Source organism: Thermobia domestica, chromosome 4 (genome assembly GCF_964235325.1).
Source record: "Thermobia domestica chromosome 4, izTheDome1.hap1.1, whole genome shotgun sequence".
NCBI classification, from domain to species: Eukaryota; Metazoa; Arthropoda; class Insecta; order Zygentoma; family Lepismatidae; genus Thermobia; species Thermobia domestica.
Window position 1 is genome coordinate 326,377,065 of NC_137457.1, and position 19,841 is coordinate 326,396,905.

Consider the following 19,841-nt stretch of genomic DNA (forward strand, 5'->3'; position numbering starts at 1 on the left):
CCGAAGGCTTGAACAATGTATTATCTATTTATTTAACATTCATTAATTGTAGATGCATTGGAATATGCTTCCAGAGTAACGCGTCAAGTTAAACACACACACACACACACACACACACACACACTCACACTCACACTCTCACTCTCTCTCCCTCTCTCTTAATATGCATATGCTTTTCACTTTCTGCAAGGAAAAGAGTTAATAGAGGAAAACACATATAAAAGAGAAGAGGTCCTAATGATCAACGTCCACGCTAAACCACATAAGCTAGGAACTTGAAATTTAGACAGGGCAAATAGGATTAATCATACAATCTCCTGTTAAGGAAGTATTCTTTTATTTTGGGGGGAGTGGGTGGAAATTTGGCCAAGGAAATTCGTAGCCAAACTCGCTTAAGAGCTAAAAAATGAAGTAGAGAAACTCGTATTTAAACATTTAATAATCATTTGAGGAAACCAAAATTAAATTTAGATAAGGAATAGTTCAGTGGCGAATGTAAAGCAGTAATTACAAAATTCGCACAGCATTGGCGTTGCAGCAAAAATTCCAACACGCGCCGGCAACCTTCCACTAAAGAACAAGAGAGGGCGCAAATTGACTGTCATATTGCGACTTACATCACAGCTATTTGACATTTTGATCGTTGAGTTGGACAAAGTGTGTTCCAGCACCGCTTTTTCCTTCATAAGTTCGTTCCATTTTATTTCTTGATCTTATTTCTCCTCTTATTTTAATTCTCCGTGACAAGAGGAAAGTCAAAAGCTCGGAAGTACAAGTAATAGTCAGGAAGAATTACAGTAATCTGTAAGTTAAGTGATGGTTACTGAACGTTTGGTCTCTCTTTTTGAGTACTGAGGCTATTACAAATATGACATTCTTCTTGATTGACATGACAAATATGGCATTTGTATTATATCTTTAAAACAAAAATGTTGATTTTTCATTTAGGAAGCTTCAGAAATCAAAAACTGACGTAATAGTTTATATGTGTAATTTTCTGTAAAATACAAAACATAAAATCAGTCGAGGTTTCGGGTTGTCTTAGTTCTTCCTCAGTTTGAGATCTACACTTCCTACCAGTGTCATGAGTTGTTCGATTGGTTTGACACAGCCTTGCATTCTTTTGTATTCTGAGCCAGACTTCGTTTCTGTATACTTTTTCTTCCCTACGTCTTGTATTATTGTTCAACGCAGCTTTCCGCTCTTCCCTATATCAGCGAACCAGAAATTTGTCGTCTCGCGAATTCTGTCGAGGAATTTGAAGCTTAAAATATATAAAACTATAATTATGCCTGCTGTAGTGTATGGTTGCGAAACATGGTCGCTTACTCTGAGGGAAGAATGCAGATTGACTGTATTTGAGAATAAAATCCTGAAACGCGTATTCGGATCCAAGAGGAGCAGGAATGGGGAATAGCGGAAACTTCATAACGAAGAACTGCATAATTTGTACCGTGTAGCAAACATTGTTAGGGTCACCAAGTCAAGGAGACTCAGGTAGCAGGTCATGTATCCAGAATAAAAGAAAGTAGCAACGCTTTCAATTTGGACTGCAAATCGAATCGGAAAAGACCATTAGGAAGACCTAGGAGCAGATAGGAGGGAAATGTTAAGATGAATCTCGCAGAAATAGGAACACAGAGTAGAAACTGGATCCAGTTGGCTGAGGATAGAAGTCAATAGAAAGGTTTTGTGAATTGAACCTCGGGGTTCCATAGGCCATAAACTGAGTGAGTTAAATTGCTGAAATATTTACAAAATACTACATTTGCTTCCGTATAAGATGCGCATTATTTCTATATTCAGTTTTGGGGAAAAAATATTTTTAGTGCATATTAAGGTCTTCTTTAAATACAAATTGACATTTTAGCAAGAAATCTATGCAGACGAAATAACAATGCTTGACTAAATGTAGAATCGGACACGCAATTGGGAACGTACAAAGAACATGCGCGTCCAGAGAAATGCATGCATACTGTGAAGCGTAAAATAGAACAATTGTATCGAAACTGTATTTACTGAGTCACTTTACTATGCCTAGCAGGAATGCTGTTACAGACCGTAAGAAACAGGAAAGACATGAAATAATGCAGAATCGGGAAAACTTAATGAAATTGAAATAACTAAAAATCTTTGTATCATTGTGTAAGATGCATTCCATATTAGGCCTTATTTTGCAAGGCAAAAAGAAGTGCATTATACAACTTTACACAACGTTAGCTATATTATTGACTAGAAATAAAGTTGAGAATATAATTGGTTTTGTTTCTGCACTTTCTATCTTCATACTTTTCGATAAGATTAAAATAAATTACAAGTACTCTGTGTGTCACCCCTAAAAAGACTCGAAACAACAGTTTGCTTGTTAACAGTCCTTACATACAGGATGTCTCAAAAGTCCCCTGACATATGGTAACTTTTATCAGAGTTGAGTTGACTTTGTGTTTATCGCCCCTTTCAGCAGTGAGCTATTTGAGACGGGGCCTACTGATTAACGTGAAATCCGAACCACATGAGCCCCCGCCGGGATTCGAACCCGGGTCTCCCACGCCAAAGGCGCGTACGCTAACAGTTTAGCCACGAAGGAGCTCACTGTTATCAGAGTTACAACAAAATATAAGAGGGAAAACAGTTTCCCAATATGATGTTTTCAATCTAAAGTGAAGGATTTTTTCTTTTTCTTTTTTCTTTTTAATCGAACGAACCGTTTGGGCTATACACTCTTTATGCGCCCAATCTTAAATGAAACTCCAACGTTGCCATTTACCTGGACCCACAACATAAGTGAATGAAGTTACTGTCTTTGAAATGGGTGCTTGCCATCGACATGTTAGTGTAAAGGACAGTAACTTCATTTAATTATGTTGTGAGTCCAGGTAAATGGCAGCGTTGTATTTTCATTTAACAATGGGAACATAAAGAGTGTACAGCCCAAACGGCTCGTTCGATTTAAAAAAAAAAAAAAAAAAAAAAAAAACCTTCACTTTGGAAATGATTTTCCCTCTTACATTTTGTTGTAACTCTGATAACAAGAGTTACACTATCTCAGGGGACTTTGAGACACCCTGTATACATAAGTCAAATATATAAACAATCCATTCCGGCCTAACAGGTATTATTGACAACAAAGAGCGTACATTTTGCGCCATAAATATTAGTTTTCTTCAATTTTCTCGAAACATACGACCCTCAAGCGTGTCATTTTAAGTTTTCGCTTTTCTCGAAACCTATGCACGAGAAATTACCCTCAGGCATGTCATTTTGTTAAGGTTTCGATTTTGTAGAAACGTACGCGTGGGAAATTACCCTCAGGCGTGTCATTTAGTTAAGCTTTCGATTTTTCGAAACCTGTGCATAGGAGATTAACCTCAAGTGTGTCATTTTGTTAAAATTTTCTTGAAACAGCCGTATGGGAAATTACCCTCAAGCGTGTATTTTAAGCTGTCGATCTTCTCGAAATCTACACGAGGGAAATTACCCTCAAGCATGCCATTTTGTTAAGCTTTCGATTCTTTCGAAACCTACGCATGGGAAATTACCCTCAAGCGTGTCATTTTATTAAGCTTGATCTCGTATCAACTATATCACTATAAGAAAAATCGAACATTATTTTATTCGCACAGAAATTAAGGTTATACGCTAACCATAATTTTTGGCAAAGCTCGTTAACCAAGACAACCTATTATCTTACTTATGTAACAATAAATAGCTTAATGTGATGAGTGTATATTTCAGTGTTAAATTTACTAACTAGTATTTCTCAGATCGCGGGTGAGGTTTTACGCTTACCAGAGGCAGCTTGTGAACAAGTAACACTGTAAAAATTAAACTTCTATTGTTTGAAACTCGTGTTATGCAAAAGTGAACTAAGCGCCAAATTTTGAAAATCCACGTAAATGCGACGATTGGTTCCTGATAAGCATTAGAACGTTTTGCACACTCGAAAAGAGAGGAAAATCAACACCTTTCCAGAAAAAGAAACATAATTTCACTTTTGATTACGGCTACATTAATGCTGGACATAAACCTTTAAACGTAATTTTCTTAAAAGTATGAAAGTGGCGCTTAGTTCGTTTTCGCAGGACACGGTACATATAATGTATTAATTGTTGTATATAACACAGTACGTTAAGAAAGCTGTCTTTAGTTTCAAACAGAAAAAAATCCTTTAATTTTTACTGGTGTGACTTCCCTCGTTATACGAGGATCATCCAATAAGTTATCTACGGAGAGAGGAAAGGGGGGGGAGGCGTACACCTGACGCGCACGCCAAGGCTACCGTGGAGAACCCTGCTGCGCAATTTGAAGTTAGTCGGAGCATCGGAATGACTGTGAGCAGAGTGTTTGTGTTACGCCGTGTAACAAATGTTTGTTTTACGCCGTGTAACAAATGTTTGTGTTACGCCGTGTAACAAATGTTTGTGTGACGCCGCGAACAGATTCAGTCTGTCATTGTTAACTGTCGTTTCCAAGTGTTGAATCGTGCTCTCTACAGGCCAGACATGGCCTCTAATGACCATTTCCTTTTCCAAGACCTGAAGAAACACCTGCGTGGACAACAAGGGCGCCGATTTCTCTATTTTTTTGGAAGGGGGGGGGGCATTCAGATGCAGAAGGTATACGGTATATATGAGGAGTTTAAGACAAATTGCATTCAAATTATGCAAAATATTGTATATTCATAAATACAATACGGGGGCCCACATGAGGTTTGGGGGGCCCGGGTCCCCTCGCCCCCTCAGGATCGGCGCCCTTGGTGGACAACACTTTTCGTTGGATAACGAGGTCCAAGAGGCTATTTCCCAGTGGTTTGCAGGTCATGACAGACTTCTGGGATTTCTTCGCTGCCCACAAAATGGAAATGGTTCCATGGGGACTACATCGATAAACAGTGAGAACCAGTTCTATCTGTATTCGTTCCTGTCTAGGTAGATAACTTATTAGACGCTCTTCGTAGACACGAACTGCGTCTGTATATATCATTTTATTCAGCGTAATTTATTATTATTTTTTTTTTTTTTCAGTTAAGGTTTTCGTTGCTATTTTAAAATTAAACGAACCAATTTCCAATATTGGGAATACCAGAAGGCCTGTTCTACAATTATATGAAAGCTCATAAGTAAAATCAATAATTTGTTTTATTAAATATGTTTTTAATTTTTTTTTTTTTTCTCTTTCAGTTCCAGACCAGGCATGGGTAACGTTAGCAACCAACGACTCGTATTCGCTAGGAGCTTTGGTGCTGGCACAATCCTTACGTCGAGTAGGCACAACGAGAAAGCTGGTTGTAATGATAACCCCTGGAGTCACACAAGCAATGAGGTAATAAATACTACTATAATATTTTCTGTTCTTATTTTCGAGTTATCTTAGTCTTAGTACTCGGCAATCCCTGACACGTTAGTTTCTGTAAGTTAGAAAATTCCATGGGTCCTTTCCAAGGGTTTTATAGAGGATCTGCCCATATGTATCTTCATCCTATTAAATCGGTGAAGCCAAAAACCAACCGAGCATCGGCACGTCTAATTGGCTACTCTCATTTCTGCCATCGTCTGATTGGCTACTTTCGTTTCCGCCATGATTGTTGGCTCAAAAGATTGCGATCCTATTGGGCGGAGTGGGCAGAGTAGGGGTGGCGAAACTGTGACGTATGGCTTCGATTTTGTTGTAAGGGCAGATCCTCTATTTTATAAGATCCTTGGTCCTTTCATGATCTATTAGTTACTGCACGATTGTATAAAATCGGTCCACTACACGTTTTCTTCTTCCTCTTCTCTACTTCATATATAAAATTCATTAATACATTAAAAAAAAAAAAAAACTCTTGCCAATAATCGCCCATATTTTACACGCATTAATCAGTTATCGCGGATTGCATTACAATTATTCTTATTTCAACAATAACAGCCATAATCGATATATTCCTGTATATATGACGTAGACATTCCGACGTATGTTTCTACTTTTGTTACTTATTGTATTAACTTCATCGGTTGGGGGAGGACGTTGTCCAACGTACAGATCTCTCGTGTCCAGTTTCATCATCTTACGTCATCCGTCTGTGGTGACAGTGGAAGTTGAAAAACAGCCCTCGTGTATCTCGGGAAGACTGAAATATTTTCACATAAGAAATAGCACGATGCACTATGGACGAGGAGAGTGGATGAGGCAGGCACATATTTATATATTGTGCGCCCCTGTGCTCTAAATAAGATGCCGCCCCCTGCACAAAATTTGCCGCCCTTTCCCGAAAACGACCAATATTAGAGTTGAACTCAGTTTTTGGGGTCACTGAGATGAATTGTGATAGTTTTAATCCAAATCAACTTTAAGGTCATACTCCACTCCCCAGGGGGGGAGCATGGTTTTAAAAGTGAGTGATCGAAAACGACAGATATAAGTGTTGAATTGATAGTTTTCGAACTCGCTGAGTTTAATGGTATCAGTTTTCATGATGTTCAACTTCATCCTCAACCCTTCGAGTGGGGATGGGAGAGGATGACTTTTTAAAAGTAATCAGATAAGCTAGCTAATTATAGATATACCACATTGACCTGATCCCTAATCTTTTGTTGCAAGCGCTGCTATCGGCTGAAGGAATCCCACTCGCTTTCTCTCACTTAGCAATACCTGAACCCTTATTGGCTCAACGTGTGGGTGTGTGAGCTTTAGTTCGCATTTTTGCCACGGCTCAAGACATTTTGGCAGCACAATAGTAACTACCGTAATTAGAGATAATTAAACACATTAACATATTTTTTCGCGTTTGCGGGGGACTGTGCGGGTTTGCTAATTTTAAATATTACTTTATTGGGAATCTTTAAAAAATTCTGAGGGCCATGGTTGCTCAGTAGTGGAGTGTTCACCTCTGCTGCATGGAGTCCTTAGTTCGGTCCCAGCTCGCTCAAAGTGAGCTTTGTGCTGGCAAACGCCGCGCACATGTTTTTTTTTTTCGGGGTTTTCCCGTTTCCTCCCACTTTCTTCATTCCACCATTTCATTCATCATCAGTCTCCTTTAGCCTCGCCGGCAAATTCATGGGATGTAAAAATTACAGATTTCATTTCATTTAAAAAATCCAAAAATTTTGGCGTCCCCTAAATTCTGCCGCCCTGTGCTCGAACACAGAATAGCACTTACCTAAATACGGGCTTGGGATGAGGAAAACGGAACTTGGGAAGCACATCTGGTTTTACCCTAAAGGCCGCTAGAGGAAGAATCTGAAATGCTTTTGAGTACATCATAGGATCATTAAAAAGTAATTAATTATAACCCGCTAATAAACTGCTCAATTTATAACAGAAATATATCCTTCTATAACAAGCGTTGACAAATTGAAGTATTTAACTGTTGTAGAAATAAGTTACTCGTGAAATAATATTCCAATAGAGGTCAGGGACAAACAGATATGGTAATGATTCAGTGATAACCTGCTTGTTTAAAGGACAAACTCCCAGATAGCTTTTTTTATCAAAATAACCCTGAACAACGAGTTAGCAGAAGCTAATATAATGTAGTATATAGTTATTTTTATGCTAAAAAAATGTGACAAATTCCTCAGATTATATCATACGCGGATAATGAAAGTATGCATTACTTGTGAAATTTGTTGCGAATTGACATTACAGATAATCACGAATGCATAAGCATGTTAGATTTTAATAACAAATTCGTTTATTTTTGCAAATATCACAAGCGTATATGAAACAAGAAATGCGTCTAATTACAAAGCACATTTTTACGGTTTGAGACCTTCATACTTAAATTAACTGGCTCTTAAATGATTCTGACGACGACCTTAAGAACAATCCACTCGAATGAGAAGCTAAAATACGAATAACTTGGGTGAACCGTAAAAAAGGGTTGCCCACGGGTTTTAATCTCGTCCAGTAGATGTCACCCACTAGAGGACGTTTGGTGCCATCTAACGTCGAGAAGCATAACTTCTACTACTTTTGTTTCAGTAGTAGAGAAAGGGATATAGATAGCCACCCTTAAAGACGCCGTTACCCGTTATTCGTTAACGAATTGACTATGTTAAAGAATAACGACTGAGATAATTGCAATAAGAAAAGTGACTAAACTGGTAAGTGTAGAATATGCCACAAGAGACAGTGTTCAAGGTGATGAAGGCCTACAAAATTGACGGGAAATTCAAATCATATCATCGAAGAACAATAATGCAAGGGAGAAAAGGCTCAGTAATAGATTCTGCTGATTAAAATGGATATCGGGCCTATTATTAAAATGGATGTCGGGGCGATCATTAAAATGGATGTTGTGTCGATCATTAAAATGAACCACCTCGAAGAGCATACCGCATGCCACGACCACAACAAGCAACAAAATCAAACTGAGGAAACCAAGGGCTAGCGACAGTTGGAGCCCTGAAGAACAGATACACCTACAAACACACCGCCAACAAAACTCACATGGAAGGTATGGGCCCAGGCCCGAACTTCGAAAAAGAAAACATCGCCATTAAAGATTGAAGATTGAACATTAAAATGGATGTTGTATCGATCATTAAAATGGATGTCGTACCGATCATTAAAATGGATGTCGTACCGATCATTAAAATGGATTTCGTACTGATCATTAAAATGAATGTTGTGCCAGTGATGCGGAAACTCTAGCAGCATCTCTCAGCCTGGATGGACAATAATAGTCTGCTGCGAGTCACAGGAATGGATACACGGGGTCCAGATGCATGGGGAAATCGTTGAGTGAGACCATAACGCTTTAGCACAAAGTCAATAGTGTCGGGAACATGTAACATGAACTGATGACTGAAAACATGTAATGATCGGATGACTCATCGTTCGCTTTAATTTAAACGACTGGCCGTCTTTTTATGTGCGTTTGATTCGCAGTTTCTCCGCTCAAACCTTTAAACATCACGTCAGCTTTGTAATGCTGTAGCCCGCAATATCAGTGTTTTCACTGACACGTATGGGTCGCATCACTCCCTATATGTCGCCATTTTAGGGGACAATGTGCATCCTATAGACTTGATAAACTCTGCGGGCAATGACGCCTTATTCCAGTATAATGCATCTATTGACATGGTTACGACATGTTTTGAGGAACATCGGAATGGGTTTTACACCTCCCCTGTTTCCCCGAATCCCCGCACCTGAACATAATTCAGGAGACACGAATCGCACAAAGATTTCCATGTTCCTCTTCCCTAACGGAACCGTGTGGTACACTGTTCGCGAAATCGTGTGATTTTCCACTTGATACCAGTCACGACCTTTATGACTTCATGTCACATCGCATTAAAGCTGTTCTGAAGGTGAAAGGTGGTCCAACACCACATTAATCTTGCAAATTCTACTTGTTTAAAGGTGTTTCCATTAAATGGATACATATCGGAATTTTTATACAGTAAAATAAGAGCAAACTACAAGGTCTATCAGTAAATATCCGGAAAAGTTGTATAAAAAATACAAAAGTTTGACAGAGTTTGTGCTTCTTTGTTATTTTTTATTGTTGTCCTAGAACCACTGGTGCAAATCCCGGGGATGAGGGGGACATGTCCCCTCCAATCTTGGAACTGGGGGTATTGTCCCCCCAATAATCAGATTTGAAATGTTTTTTTTTTTGGGGGGGGGATGTGATGATTTGTATACGATTGCCACAAAGGAAAGCGAGATGAAATTAATGTTCACCCGAATAAGCATAAAATCTGCCTGCTTCCCAATGTTGAAAACAACTCTGCTTCCTGATCCGCCACAGCATTGTTTTTCAACTTCACAAATATTTGGAGTATCGCGTAAAAAAAAAACTGTCCCCCCCAATGTTGAAGACAGAATTGCGCCGCTGCCTAGAACTATTGAGATGGGCCTCACGAATACTCCTGCCTCGCGAAAGGGATGCTGAGAATCAGTGAAACAAGATGGCGGCACTCTTGCAGGTTTGCATCTACGTGGAGCAGCGAAGTGTCATTAGATTTCTGTTAGCTGAAGGGTTCAAACCAATCAAAATTAGCTCACCATACTGTTCATCTGATTCGACACGAATATTCATCTTTGCTGCAGTACCACTCACTGTAATTGGCCTGTTTTCCCATATCGACTCAACTCTCCCAATTTTGTTGTTCTCCGTGAATGCACAAACAGAGCGTCATGAGCATGGCGAATCTTCAACACTTGTTACTTCCCATTAGAAACTTGTCTCCTCACTCGTACACTTGATTGACTCAATTTTCACTATATTGTACTGCCATCCGACGGTAAATTTCGATTAATTTCAGCCCTTCAGATAACAAATCTAATAACACTCCGCCACTCCATGTTGGTGCAAACCAGCAAGGGTGCCACCATTTTGTTTCACTGATTTCCAGCATTCCATTCGCGACGCAGGCGTGCCAGGCCCATTTCGTAATAGTTCTAGGACAACCACCAAAAAATAATAAAGAAGCATACGCTTGGTCGAAGTTTTGTATTTTAGGATTAAAAGATCCAATACATTTCAATCAAAAATGTTCTTGTAGGCTTTATATCTGGAGAACTACATATAGTGTAGCCAAAGCCAAACTATCAGTTAACTCAGTATGATGTACTTATTCCGTAGAAAATACGAAAGCTCGATTTAGGGACCGTTGAAAAATTTGATGACCCCTTATCCAAAAACTAATTATTTGTGAAGATCGTAATCTTTTGATCCATATTTGGTTTCCTAAAATTCTTGTATGTAAAACTTTTCCGGTTTATTGAATGGATCTTGTATAACATATTTGAAAAGGTATACGACCGTAAATATCGATCAAGTTTACGTAATATTCATAAATTACCACTGTTGAGGAAGAAGAAAAATCAAATACCGTAGACTTCCGAATATCCGGGCTAATGTGGCAGAAGGGCAGGCCTGATAGGCGGAAGTTGTATGAACTCAGGGGCGCAAAGAAGGGCCCCGCAGACCCCGCATTGTGGGGGGGCCTCAAGCCACCATGGGGCCCCAAATCGTGAAGTAGGACGTATAGAAGGGGCCCCACTCCACGTAGTCTGCGGGGTGTCCCCCCGAGCCCTTAGTTACACCGCTGTATGAACTCATTTCTTTATGAACATTAAGCATACCCCAAGAACAATTTACGAATACAGCACTGTACGTAATGTACAGTTACAACCAGGACCAGTGGCAAGCGTACTGTATTGAGGTCCATTTAGAGATGTAAATGAACGAACTTTTCAGGCGAACTTTCGTTTTCGAAAGTTCGTTTCCGAACTTTTCATAAGCAACTTTTCCCGAACTTTCGCTTTTTTTATTTAGGGGAGACCGGGTATGGTTGTAACACTTTTTACATTTTTATCCATAACTAGACTTCAATTGAAGAAAAATACGAATTTTTGCACGTGATCGGAAGTTTGGACATTCTTCTCTCAAAATACCTAGCAAATATCAGATAATATAAAGTATTTGCTGAGATATAGTGGAAAAACAAAGGCTATCCAAATGTTACAACCAACCCCGACGTTGAGGTTGGTTGTAACAGTGATTGGGGTTCGTTGTAACGCATTGTATCTTTGGTAAGTGGATACATTGCTATTACATATATTACAATATTAACACAAAATTAGATTATAAGATCGATATTTAATATGTTCCTCTGTTATAGGTTCAGAGAGTGACATAGAATACGTTAGAGAACTGTATGACTAATGAAAGTACTGTGCTTTTTTACATGTATATATATAACTCTCTCTCTTCACATTGGAAATATATCTTAGCAGCAAATGGATAGCTAGGTCTACAGTTTACAATATACATACAATAATATAGTTAATACTTTGATGAATAAACAGAATTGTATGATATATTTAGGTATATTTTGTCTTTTACATATAAGGTTTACCTAAAGAAATGAAACCAGAACTAACCTTGACATATTTCTTTTAACTTAAAAATGTCAACAGATCATTTGTTAGAAAGTAGATGATCATTTGTTAGAAACATAGTACTAGACCCTATGCACATCTACATTTCGACATCTACAGCTGCTCTAGTACCCTATGCACTTCGACACTCAAATTTACACTTTCAGCTACCTAGTCTACTTTTACCTACATTGAATCATTTGAATCACAGTTGTGACATTTGTATGCACACCGTCACCGTGGTGCAGACAACATGAGACCATCCATGACAAAAATTACATTGAATCCATTTTTCTCTTGGTGCACTTTTGGAAAGTAATTCACATCAAACTAGGCAAATAGCGTTATCACTGTCTTCGTCAGATGACAAGATGAACCATATATTTCACTATTACAGATTAAAATTACATCTGCTTCAATAGAAAGGTAAAACCAGTATCCTTTATAGCAGCGGATACCTAGCAAACATTATGCTGTTGTGTCGTTAAGTACCTACATAACTTTTATAAGAGAAATGAAATACTTTTCAAAGAACGAAAGAGAGAGAGAGGGGGGGAACAATGTTCATGTAACAGAATCTCTATTTAGGTAAACAATTTTCAAGTAAATAATACAAATTTAATTACATATGCATTGTTTTACTCTGTGGGGGCTGGTTGTAACAGCGTTACAACCAGACCCATTTTTTTTTTTTTTTTTTTTTTTTTTTTGTTACAACCAACCTCATACTGCGGTAGCCATCTTTGCCAGAGTACTTGCAAAATTGTGTAGATTCTGTATTTGGTTTCAGTACGTAAACAAATACTCATTAGTATTCTTTTTAATATTTTACTCAAATTATCTAAATGTTTCGCACACATATTGTAATATTACATATTTTCAGGGATATAGAAAATTTACTTAAGTGCCCGAAAAACACCAAAACCGCGATAACTTTAAGACGAACACGCGTTACCTCACACAAAAACAGTGACCGAACGTGCATCAAGGGCTTGTGTTTTGACAGGAACATGAACCACATCTAGTGATTAGCGTAGAAACTACTCGCTTTGTTACAACCAAAACGTGTTACAACCATACCCGGTCTCCCCTACTAATTAGCGACACTCATTTTTATAATAACTTAGTATCAACATTGTGTGATGACTGTGAGCTAGCTATGTGTTATACAGTATAGTTATTTGCACCATAATGATACAAGATGGACTGACACACATTGACATTATACATGATATGGATAAACACGTAAAACACATTATTATAACTGAATCAGTGCTTTCCACAAAGAAAAAATTTTAAATAAAATTGTTAATTTGTCCAGAGTGATGTGTTGAGTGAATAACGCGTATATTTTTGTGCTCCAGTCCAGTTATTAAGGTAAGTTAAATATTTATTATTATTTGTTATTATTTTAGTTGCAAACTCACAACATCTAGAAAAGCTGGTATAACAGAGGCAAACAAGAAAAAACCTCGGTCAAGATGGTAAATTGGTAACCACCGTGGTTTGAACCCCGGATCTTCCTATTGCGAAGCCAACGTTCTACCACTCAACCACAATTAATAAAACTTAATTTTCCCTGATTTACAGATTTCTGATGAAGACGCATTTTTTTATGATATAGACAAACACAAACATCCATGTCCATTGCGAGCTTCGAAGCCCAAATCCTTTCGACGGCGATACAAAGAATTGGTTCGCTATACCGCCTGTTCGGCTTCATTATTTTTAGTTAACTTCAACGTTGAATTAAAAATATTCCTTAAGGTACTTTCGTATAGTACTGGACACGGGAGATACAAGGGTTTAGGAAGAAATCGGTCCTGGTCTTATTCAAGGTACCATCAGAGCATTTTCCTGGTGTGACACAGGGAAGCCAGGGAAACTTCAGTCAGGATGGTCGCCACAGTAATTTGAGGCCGTGACCTTGCTATTGAGAAAGCAACGTTTACCATTGAATCATTTTTTTAAAACTTAATTTCCACTGATTTACTGATTTCTTATCAACACGCAATGTTGAACGATCACATAGACAAACAGAAACATCCACGCCCATTGCGGCACTCTAACCCGTAAACCTTTGAACGGCGGCCCAGAACCTTAGTTCACTCAACCACCGTTTGGGGTTCATTATTTTCAGTTAAAATTGATTGGCAAAGTTCGGAATACGAGAAGGACAAGGTTTTAGGAAGAAATCTGCCATGGCCTTGTTCAAGGTAATTCCCCTCCCCGGAAAGCATAAAAGTACCTTCCCTTGTTCAAAATGTTCCATGGGTATACACGTAATGGCCCCACATGGATAGCATGGTCGCTCAGATTTTTGACTGGCAGTTAATATTGAGCTAAAGATGTCTACTGTATGAGTCAAATTTATTACATTTCGCACTTGGCTACCGACATCAGACGCGATATGTGTTTGTTTCATTTTTGTCTATTGGCGCTCTATTACTAGTAATCTTTTTTGTCACCGGAGAAACCGAAATATGTTCTCCGAAAGCGGAAGGGAAATTCTTTATTTTCCAATTGGTTTGTTTCTCTCTTTCAGTTTTCTGTCTGATGAAAAGAAAAACAACGTACTCCACTATTTTTGTAAAAATAGGTATTTTCAATAGAAAACCTGAACAGAAAGAATAGTTTTCGGAACTAACTCATCCAAGTCAAAATTTCTGTTTTCTACGTATCTTTCCGCTAGTCTCTCACGATATCGTTTCTAGTCAGTGGAGAAGACACTGCGCGTTAAAACAACTGTCAGTTATAAAATTTGAGCGACTGTCCGATTGTGTATGCTTAATATTCTGTACCAAAATTCTTAAATTTCTCATTATTATTATTATTATTATTATTATTATTATTATTATTATTATTATTATTATTATTATTATTATTATTATTATTATTATTATTATTATTATTGTCGTTGTTAATAATAATAATAATATAAATGTGAATTTATTTAAGACCATGCTTGCTAATCTCCATGTAAAAATGCATATAAGAGATTATTCATGTCAAAAATAATTTTTGACACTGATAAAGATGACATTTTACAAAATTTCCTGATATATGGGACTGTCTTAAAATATTTTACAGAGGAACTATGATGACATTGTAATGGCAACGACACTAGTATTAAAAATCGGCAAATAATTTATTGATGTAACAAGTAACATTATGAAAATCTTTCCTCATAGGCTGTCAACACCAAGTAAGCAAGATGCCAAATAAGAAGCATAATGTCTGGCGTCATTTTACAAAAATGAAGGACTCCAGAGATGTTGCATCCTGTAAATATTGCAATAAAGTTTACTCCTGCAATGCAACTCGCTTGAAGAACCACTTAACAGAATGCAGAATAGCACCAGTGCACCTGAAAGAACAAGCAGGGAAAACAGCCAGCCCAAACTTAGCTCAGAAACAACTTTTGGGCAATACTGCACAAATACCAAGAACCTCCAGACCAAGCCAAGAACGTGAAGTTTCGGAACTATCTGTTAGTGTTGCTTCAACTCATCAAAGTAGCCTATTTTCTTTCAGACAAATCAACCCAGAATCAGTGTCTTCTAAAGTGATAATCCCCACATCAACAACCCCTACTAGTTCTTTTGAGGACAGTGACAGCCAAAGTCAAGTACCAGTACCACAAAATCGCAATCTATATAGGCAACCTACTGTTTCATCGTTTTGTGATAATATGTCTGCAGAGGAGCAAGACAAGCTGAACCACCTTTTTGCTCGTGCCGTTTATGCGTCAAATTCACCACTGAGCATAGCTGAAGATGTTTATTGGCTTGATTTTTTTAAAAGCTCTACGTCCTTCCTTTCATGTGCCTACAAGATATCTCTTATCAACACCACTTCTTGACTCCGAGTATTAGCGCGTTCAAGAAGTTGTAAGCGAGAAAATCAAACAAGCCGATTGTGTGACACTCATGTCAGATGGGTGTACCGACATTGAAGGAAACCCTTTAATAAACATTATGTATACTACAGCAGAACCTGCATTTTTAAAGGCAATTGAATCGAAAACTGAAAGCCACACAGCTGAGTATATTGGCGAAGTGTTTACAAACGAAATATTTCAAGAACCATCACATACCTCTTCAGACCCTGAAAGAAATACAACATACAAAGAAGATGAATCATAGTCAACAAATGCCTGTAAAAAGTCGCTGGTCGTCTACTGTTAGGTGTCTTGAAATTTTATTGGATCTTAAATTCTGTCTGCACGCTGCCATTGTTGATGACCGAGTGGTTCAGCATGGGGAAGTTCCTTTTGACGTCAGGAAAAACCTCTTGGATGATGGAAGTTTTCTGGGTTAAAGTGCAGAAGTTTCAAAACTAATAAAACCAATCACTACAGCCATTGAAAGATTGGAAAGTGACACACCAAGACTTTCTGAAGTTCCAACACTCTTCAAAAAATTAAAGATGCATTTCTCTGAAACTGTAAAATCTCCATTCTCAGAAACTGAACAAGATAAACTACACAAAAGCGTTCAGAAGAGAATTGATTTCTGCTCACACAATATCCAGTATGCTGCTCATGTTTTGGACCCTAAGTCCCATGGTAGCGACTTAATTGAAGAAACAGCGAATGAGAGCTATGGACCAGATTGTTTCAATCTGCGAGGCATTTGGCATTGACAGGAATCAAGTGATTGCAGATCTGGGATCATATTTGGCAAAGGATGAACTATGGAGCCGAGAACTTCTGTGGTCTGCTGCAGAAACAATGATCTCCATCATCTGGTGGAAAGGCCTCTGTGGTACACGTCCTTTATCAAAAATGGCTACAAAAATTGAGTACTCCTGCCACAGCAGCAGCTTTTGAGAGGAATTGGAAAAGATTTTCACTCAAAACCAAAAAAAGAAACCGGCTTACCATGAAAAGGACTGCGAGGTTAATGCCAGTCGGGAAAAATCTTCGAATAGTAAAAAATAAATAAATAAATAAATAAATAAATAAATTAAAAAACCCCAGCGAGCGTAAAGTATGTAAAGTCTGTTCCGGTAACTGCAGATCTTTAACCTGCTGTACCTAGCACTTCAAGGACAAGGCAGAAAGGATAAAGAGAACCCTGGTGCTGTATCAGATGTTTGAGTGCATTCAAAGGAAGAAGAAGCAGAACTTACCAGTGCATCCACTTCTGACTCGAATGACCGTGACCAATCAATTTCATGTCCTGTTTCACATATTTGAAGTGAAGGAGTACAAAGATAATGTAAGATTAAAAAGAGGCATGAATGCAATTTTTGAACATATTGTAGAAACAGGACATGAAATTGATTGGGAAGGAGCTATTATTCTTGAACAAGAAAGTAGAGAGCTTATAAGGAAATGGAAAGAAGCAAGAAGGATTAAAGAAAAAGGTGATAGAGTGATGAATTGGAACTGTCGATTGATAATAAATGTGGAATGGGAAAGAATATTAGGAAGAGGAAAAAGAACAAAAAGAAAGAAGTACAATGAAAGTAATTGTTATAAGTGTTTTTAAATCAAATAATGGGACTGATTTGTGCATTTACAATTATCATAAGATTTTCTTTTCTTTTTAATGTAACTGTTTTTCGTTTGTATAGCCTATGTGTAATTACCCAAATGTAGTGTTGAAATTTAAGATTATATTCTAAAAGTTATATATTTTACTTAATAATAACTTCGTTTACCCAGATCTATTGAATTATTTATCTGATTTTTCGGTCAAATTGTCATGTATTATTGTTTTGAAAACGTTAATTTTTACTGTTGCTTTTGTACAAAGAAGATAAACGTTTTTAAACATTTTACATTTTGTATAAGATTATTTGATGAAGCAATAAGCTTCTGAAACGTAACGCAACTTATTTTATTTTGGTTGTAGCTAATAAAGCCTTGGGAGTAAATTAAAATATATAAATTATGGATAAAAGGCTATTTAATGATTATATTCGAATTTTATGTTGTTAACTTTGTGTTATATGATGCAAACTTAGTGAATTATGATATGAAATTCAAGTGTGTTGCAAATTGTTTTATTATGCAAACTTTGTTTTGTGCATGTCAACTTTGCGTTTCATGATGTAAAATTCAAGGTTTATCTCGTAAACTATGTATTTTGTAATGGAAATTTCAAGTTTTGTGTTTTATTATGTAAAATTCAACTTTTCTGATGCAAACTTAGCAGTTTACTTCATAAAACACTAAATTTGCTAAGTTTTTCCTTTAACGTTTTTGCTTTATCTCTTATGATATAAACTTCTTTGATATGCAAGTCAAATTTAAGTTTTCGGTTGTCAGCATCATGTAAAATTAAAGGTTACTGCCGAAAACATACTGTTTTATGATATAAGCTTGGAATTTGAAATACATGCTTGTAACGCTCCGTAACTTCTTTTGAAAAAATGTGAAAATTATGTACTATTAGAAAGAGAAAAAAAATAAATAAATTTACTTCGATTTTTAATATAGCCATGTTATATACCAATATGTTTGTAATTTTACAGGGATTTTCTTAATGAACAATTTTAAAAAATGAGCCGAACTTTCGGCGAACTTTCGCGCGAACTTTTCAAGTTTGAATTTTTCATGAAATTTTCCAACACTAGGTCCATTACACACTGACGAAACTATGAACAAGGAGCAGAACGCTGCTCTTTTCCTGTCACAACTTGTATTATGCACACGACACGTAGGAGGATCGTAGCAGACGCCCGCTTCCAATGCATTGGCAATGTTGCCAATTCAACGCCTTGTCTTCCTCATTTAATTACAATAAAATAATACTAAGCCGGATAGTCACGAGCCGGATACTCGGGAGTCTACTGTATTGTTGTGGAAAAGAAAAAAGACTTCAGTCATTGTGTTCCCCTTAAGATGAATGTCACTCGAATTTGAAGTATTACGGTGTGTTTCATACACTGGATAAGTACATATGTTGAAAAAGTCCTTGAAGTTTTAGATTATGTAATAGCATTTTATTAGGCGTCCGTTGTTGCTATACACTTTTGTTTACAAACTAATCTAGAGTTTATAAATCCCTTCGTTCACTTTTAATTTACTTAAAGTATACTGTTCACTAGGGTAAGTAGACTGTAATAATACGTTTATCTTTGCAGGAACCAATTATCCGGAGTGTTTGATTTAGTGCAGGAAGTAAACGTATTGGATTCCAGGGACACTGCAAATTTGGCTCTCCTTTCGAGGCCAGAGCTAGGCATCACCTTCACAAAGCTTCATTGTTGGCGCCTCACACAGTTCTCAAAATGTGTATTCTTGGATGCGGATACTTTAGTAAGTTATCATCACAACGAGAGCGTGTATATACTGGAAATATTCCAAACTTTTTTTTTTAAAGCTAAAGGTTTAAAAATAATCAACTTTACCATTTATAAAAGCCGTCAAAAAACCACCTGCGAAAGCATCGCCAAATATTTTTATGATCTACTTTTGTATTGACATTCCTGCTTTTATTAAATCAACACTAAGGTATTAACAAGTAACTCTTTTAAATATACTCTATTTTTTTTTAAAGTATGTGCTAAAAATCCAACAATGTAACTATTATTGTAGGAGGAAATACACAATATGTGGGAAAAATAACGGAACTTTCTACATAAATTTTAAAAAAATAGGTAATTTACCAGCTGTAGCTTTTTTAATTCAAAATACATCCCTTCCACATGAATACACTGCTGGGCACGTTCAACTAATGCTAGTTTTGACTGTTCTTTTTCGGAATCTCCTCAATGACCCTCGTCACGGCAGACTGGACGTGTGTAACGTTGTCCTAAAATGTTCATTTGTAACGGACCGAATTTTAAATTTGTTCCGTACAGAGAAATAAACTCTGACATCTCCTTGAGTGGCTCCGTCCCGGAGATACGACAATACAAAATGTTAATATTTTTTTTGTCAGAGGTTATTCGCTACTCAATTAGAGTTAAATATTCCGAATAATTTTAATAAGATTTTAGTAAATCATTAT

The 19,841-nt window shown here is 37.2% G+C and overlaps 1 protein-coding gene across 3 annotated transcripts in view; it reads left to right on the top strand.

Moving 5' to 3' along the window:
• The window catches only part of LOC145684433 (uncharacterized), a 155,447-nt gene that overhangs the window by 76,615 nt on the left and 58,991 nt on the right, over window positions 1-19,841 (top strand). For all 3 annotated transcript variants that reach the window (XM_081756806.1, XM_081756808.1, XM_081756809.1), the window contains exons 2-3: window positions 5,181-5,322; window positions 18,973-19,147. In XM_081756806.1, the coding sequence (XP_081612932.1) occupies window positions 5,181-5,322; window positions 18,973-19,147 (317 nt within the window). The remainder of the gene's footprint in view (window positions 1-5,180; window positions 5,323-18,972; window positions 19,148-19,841) is intronic.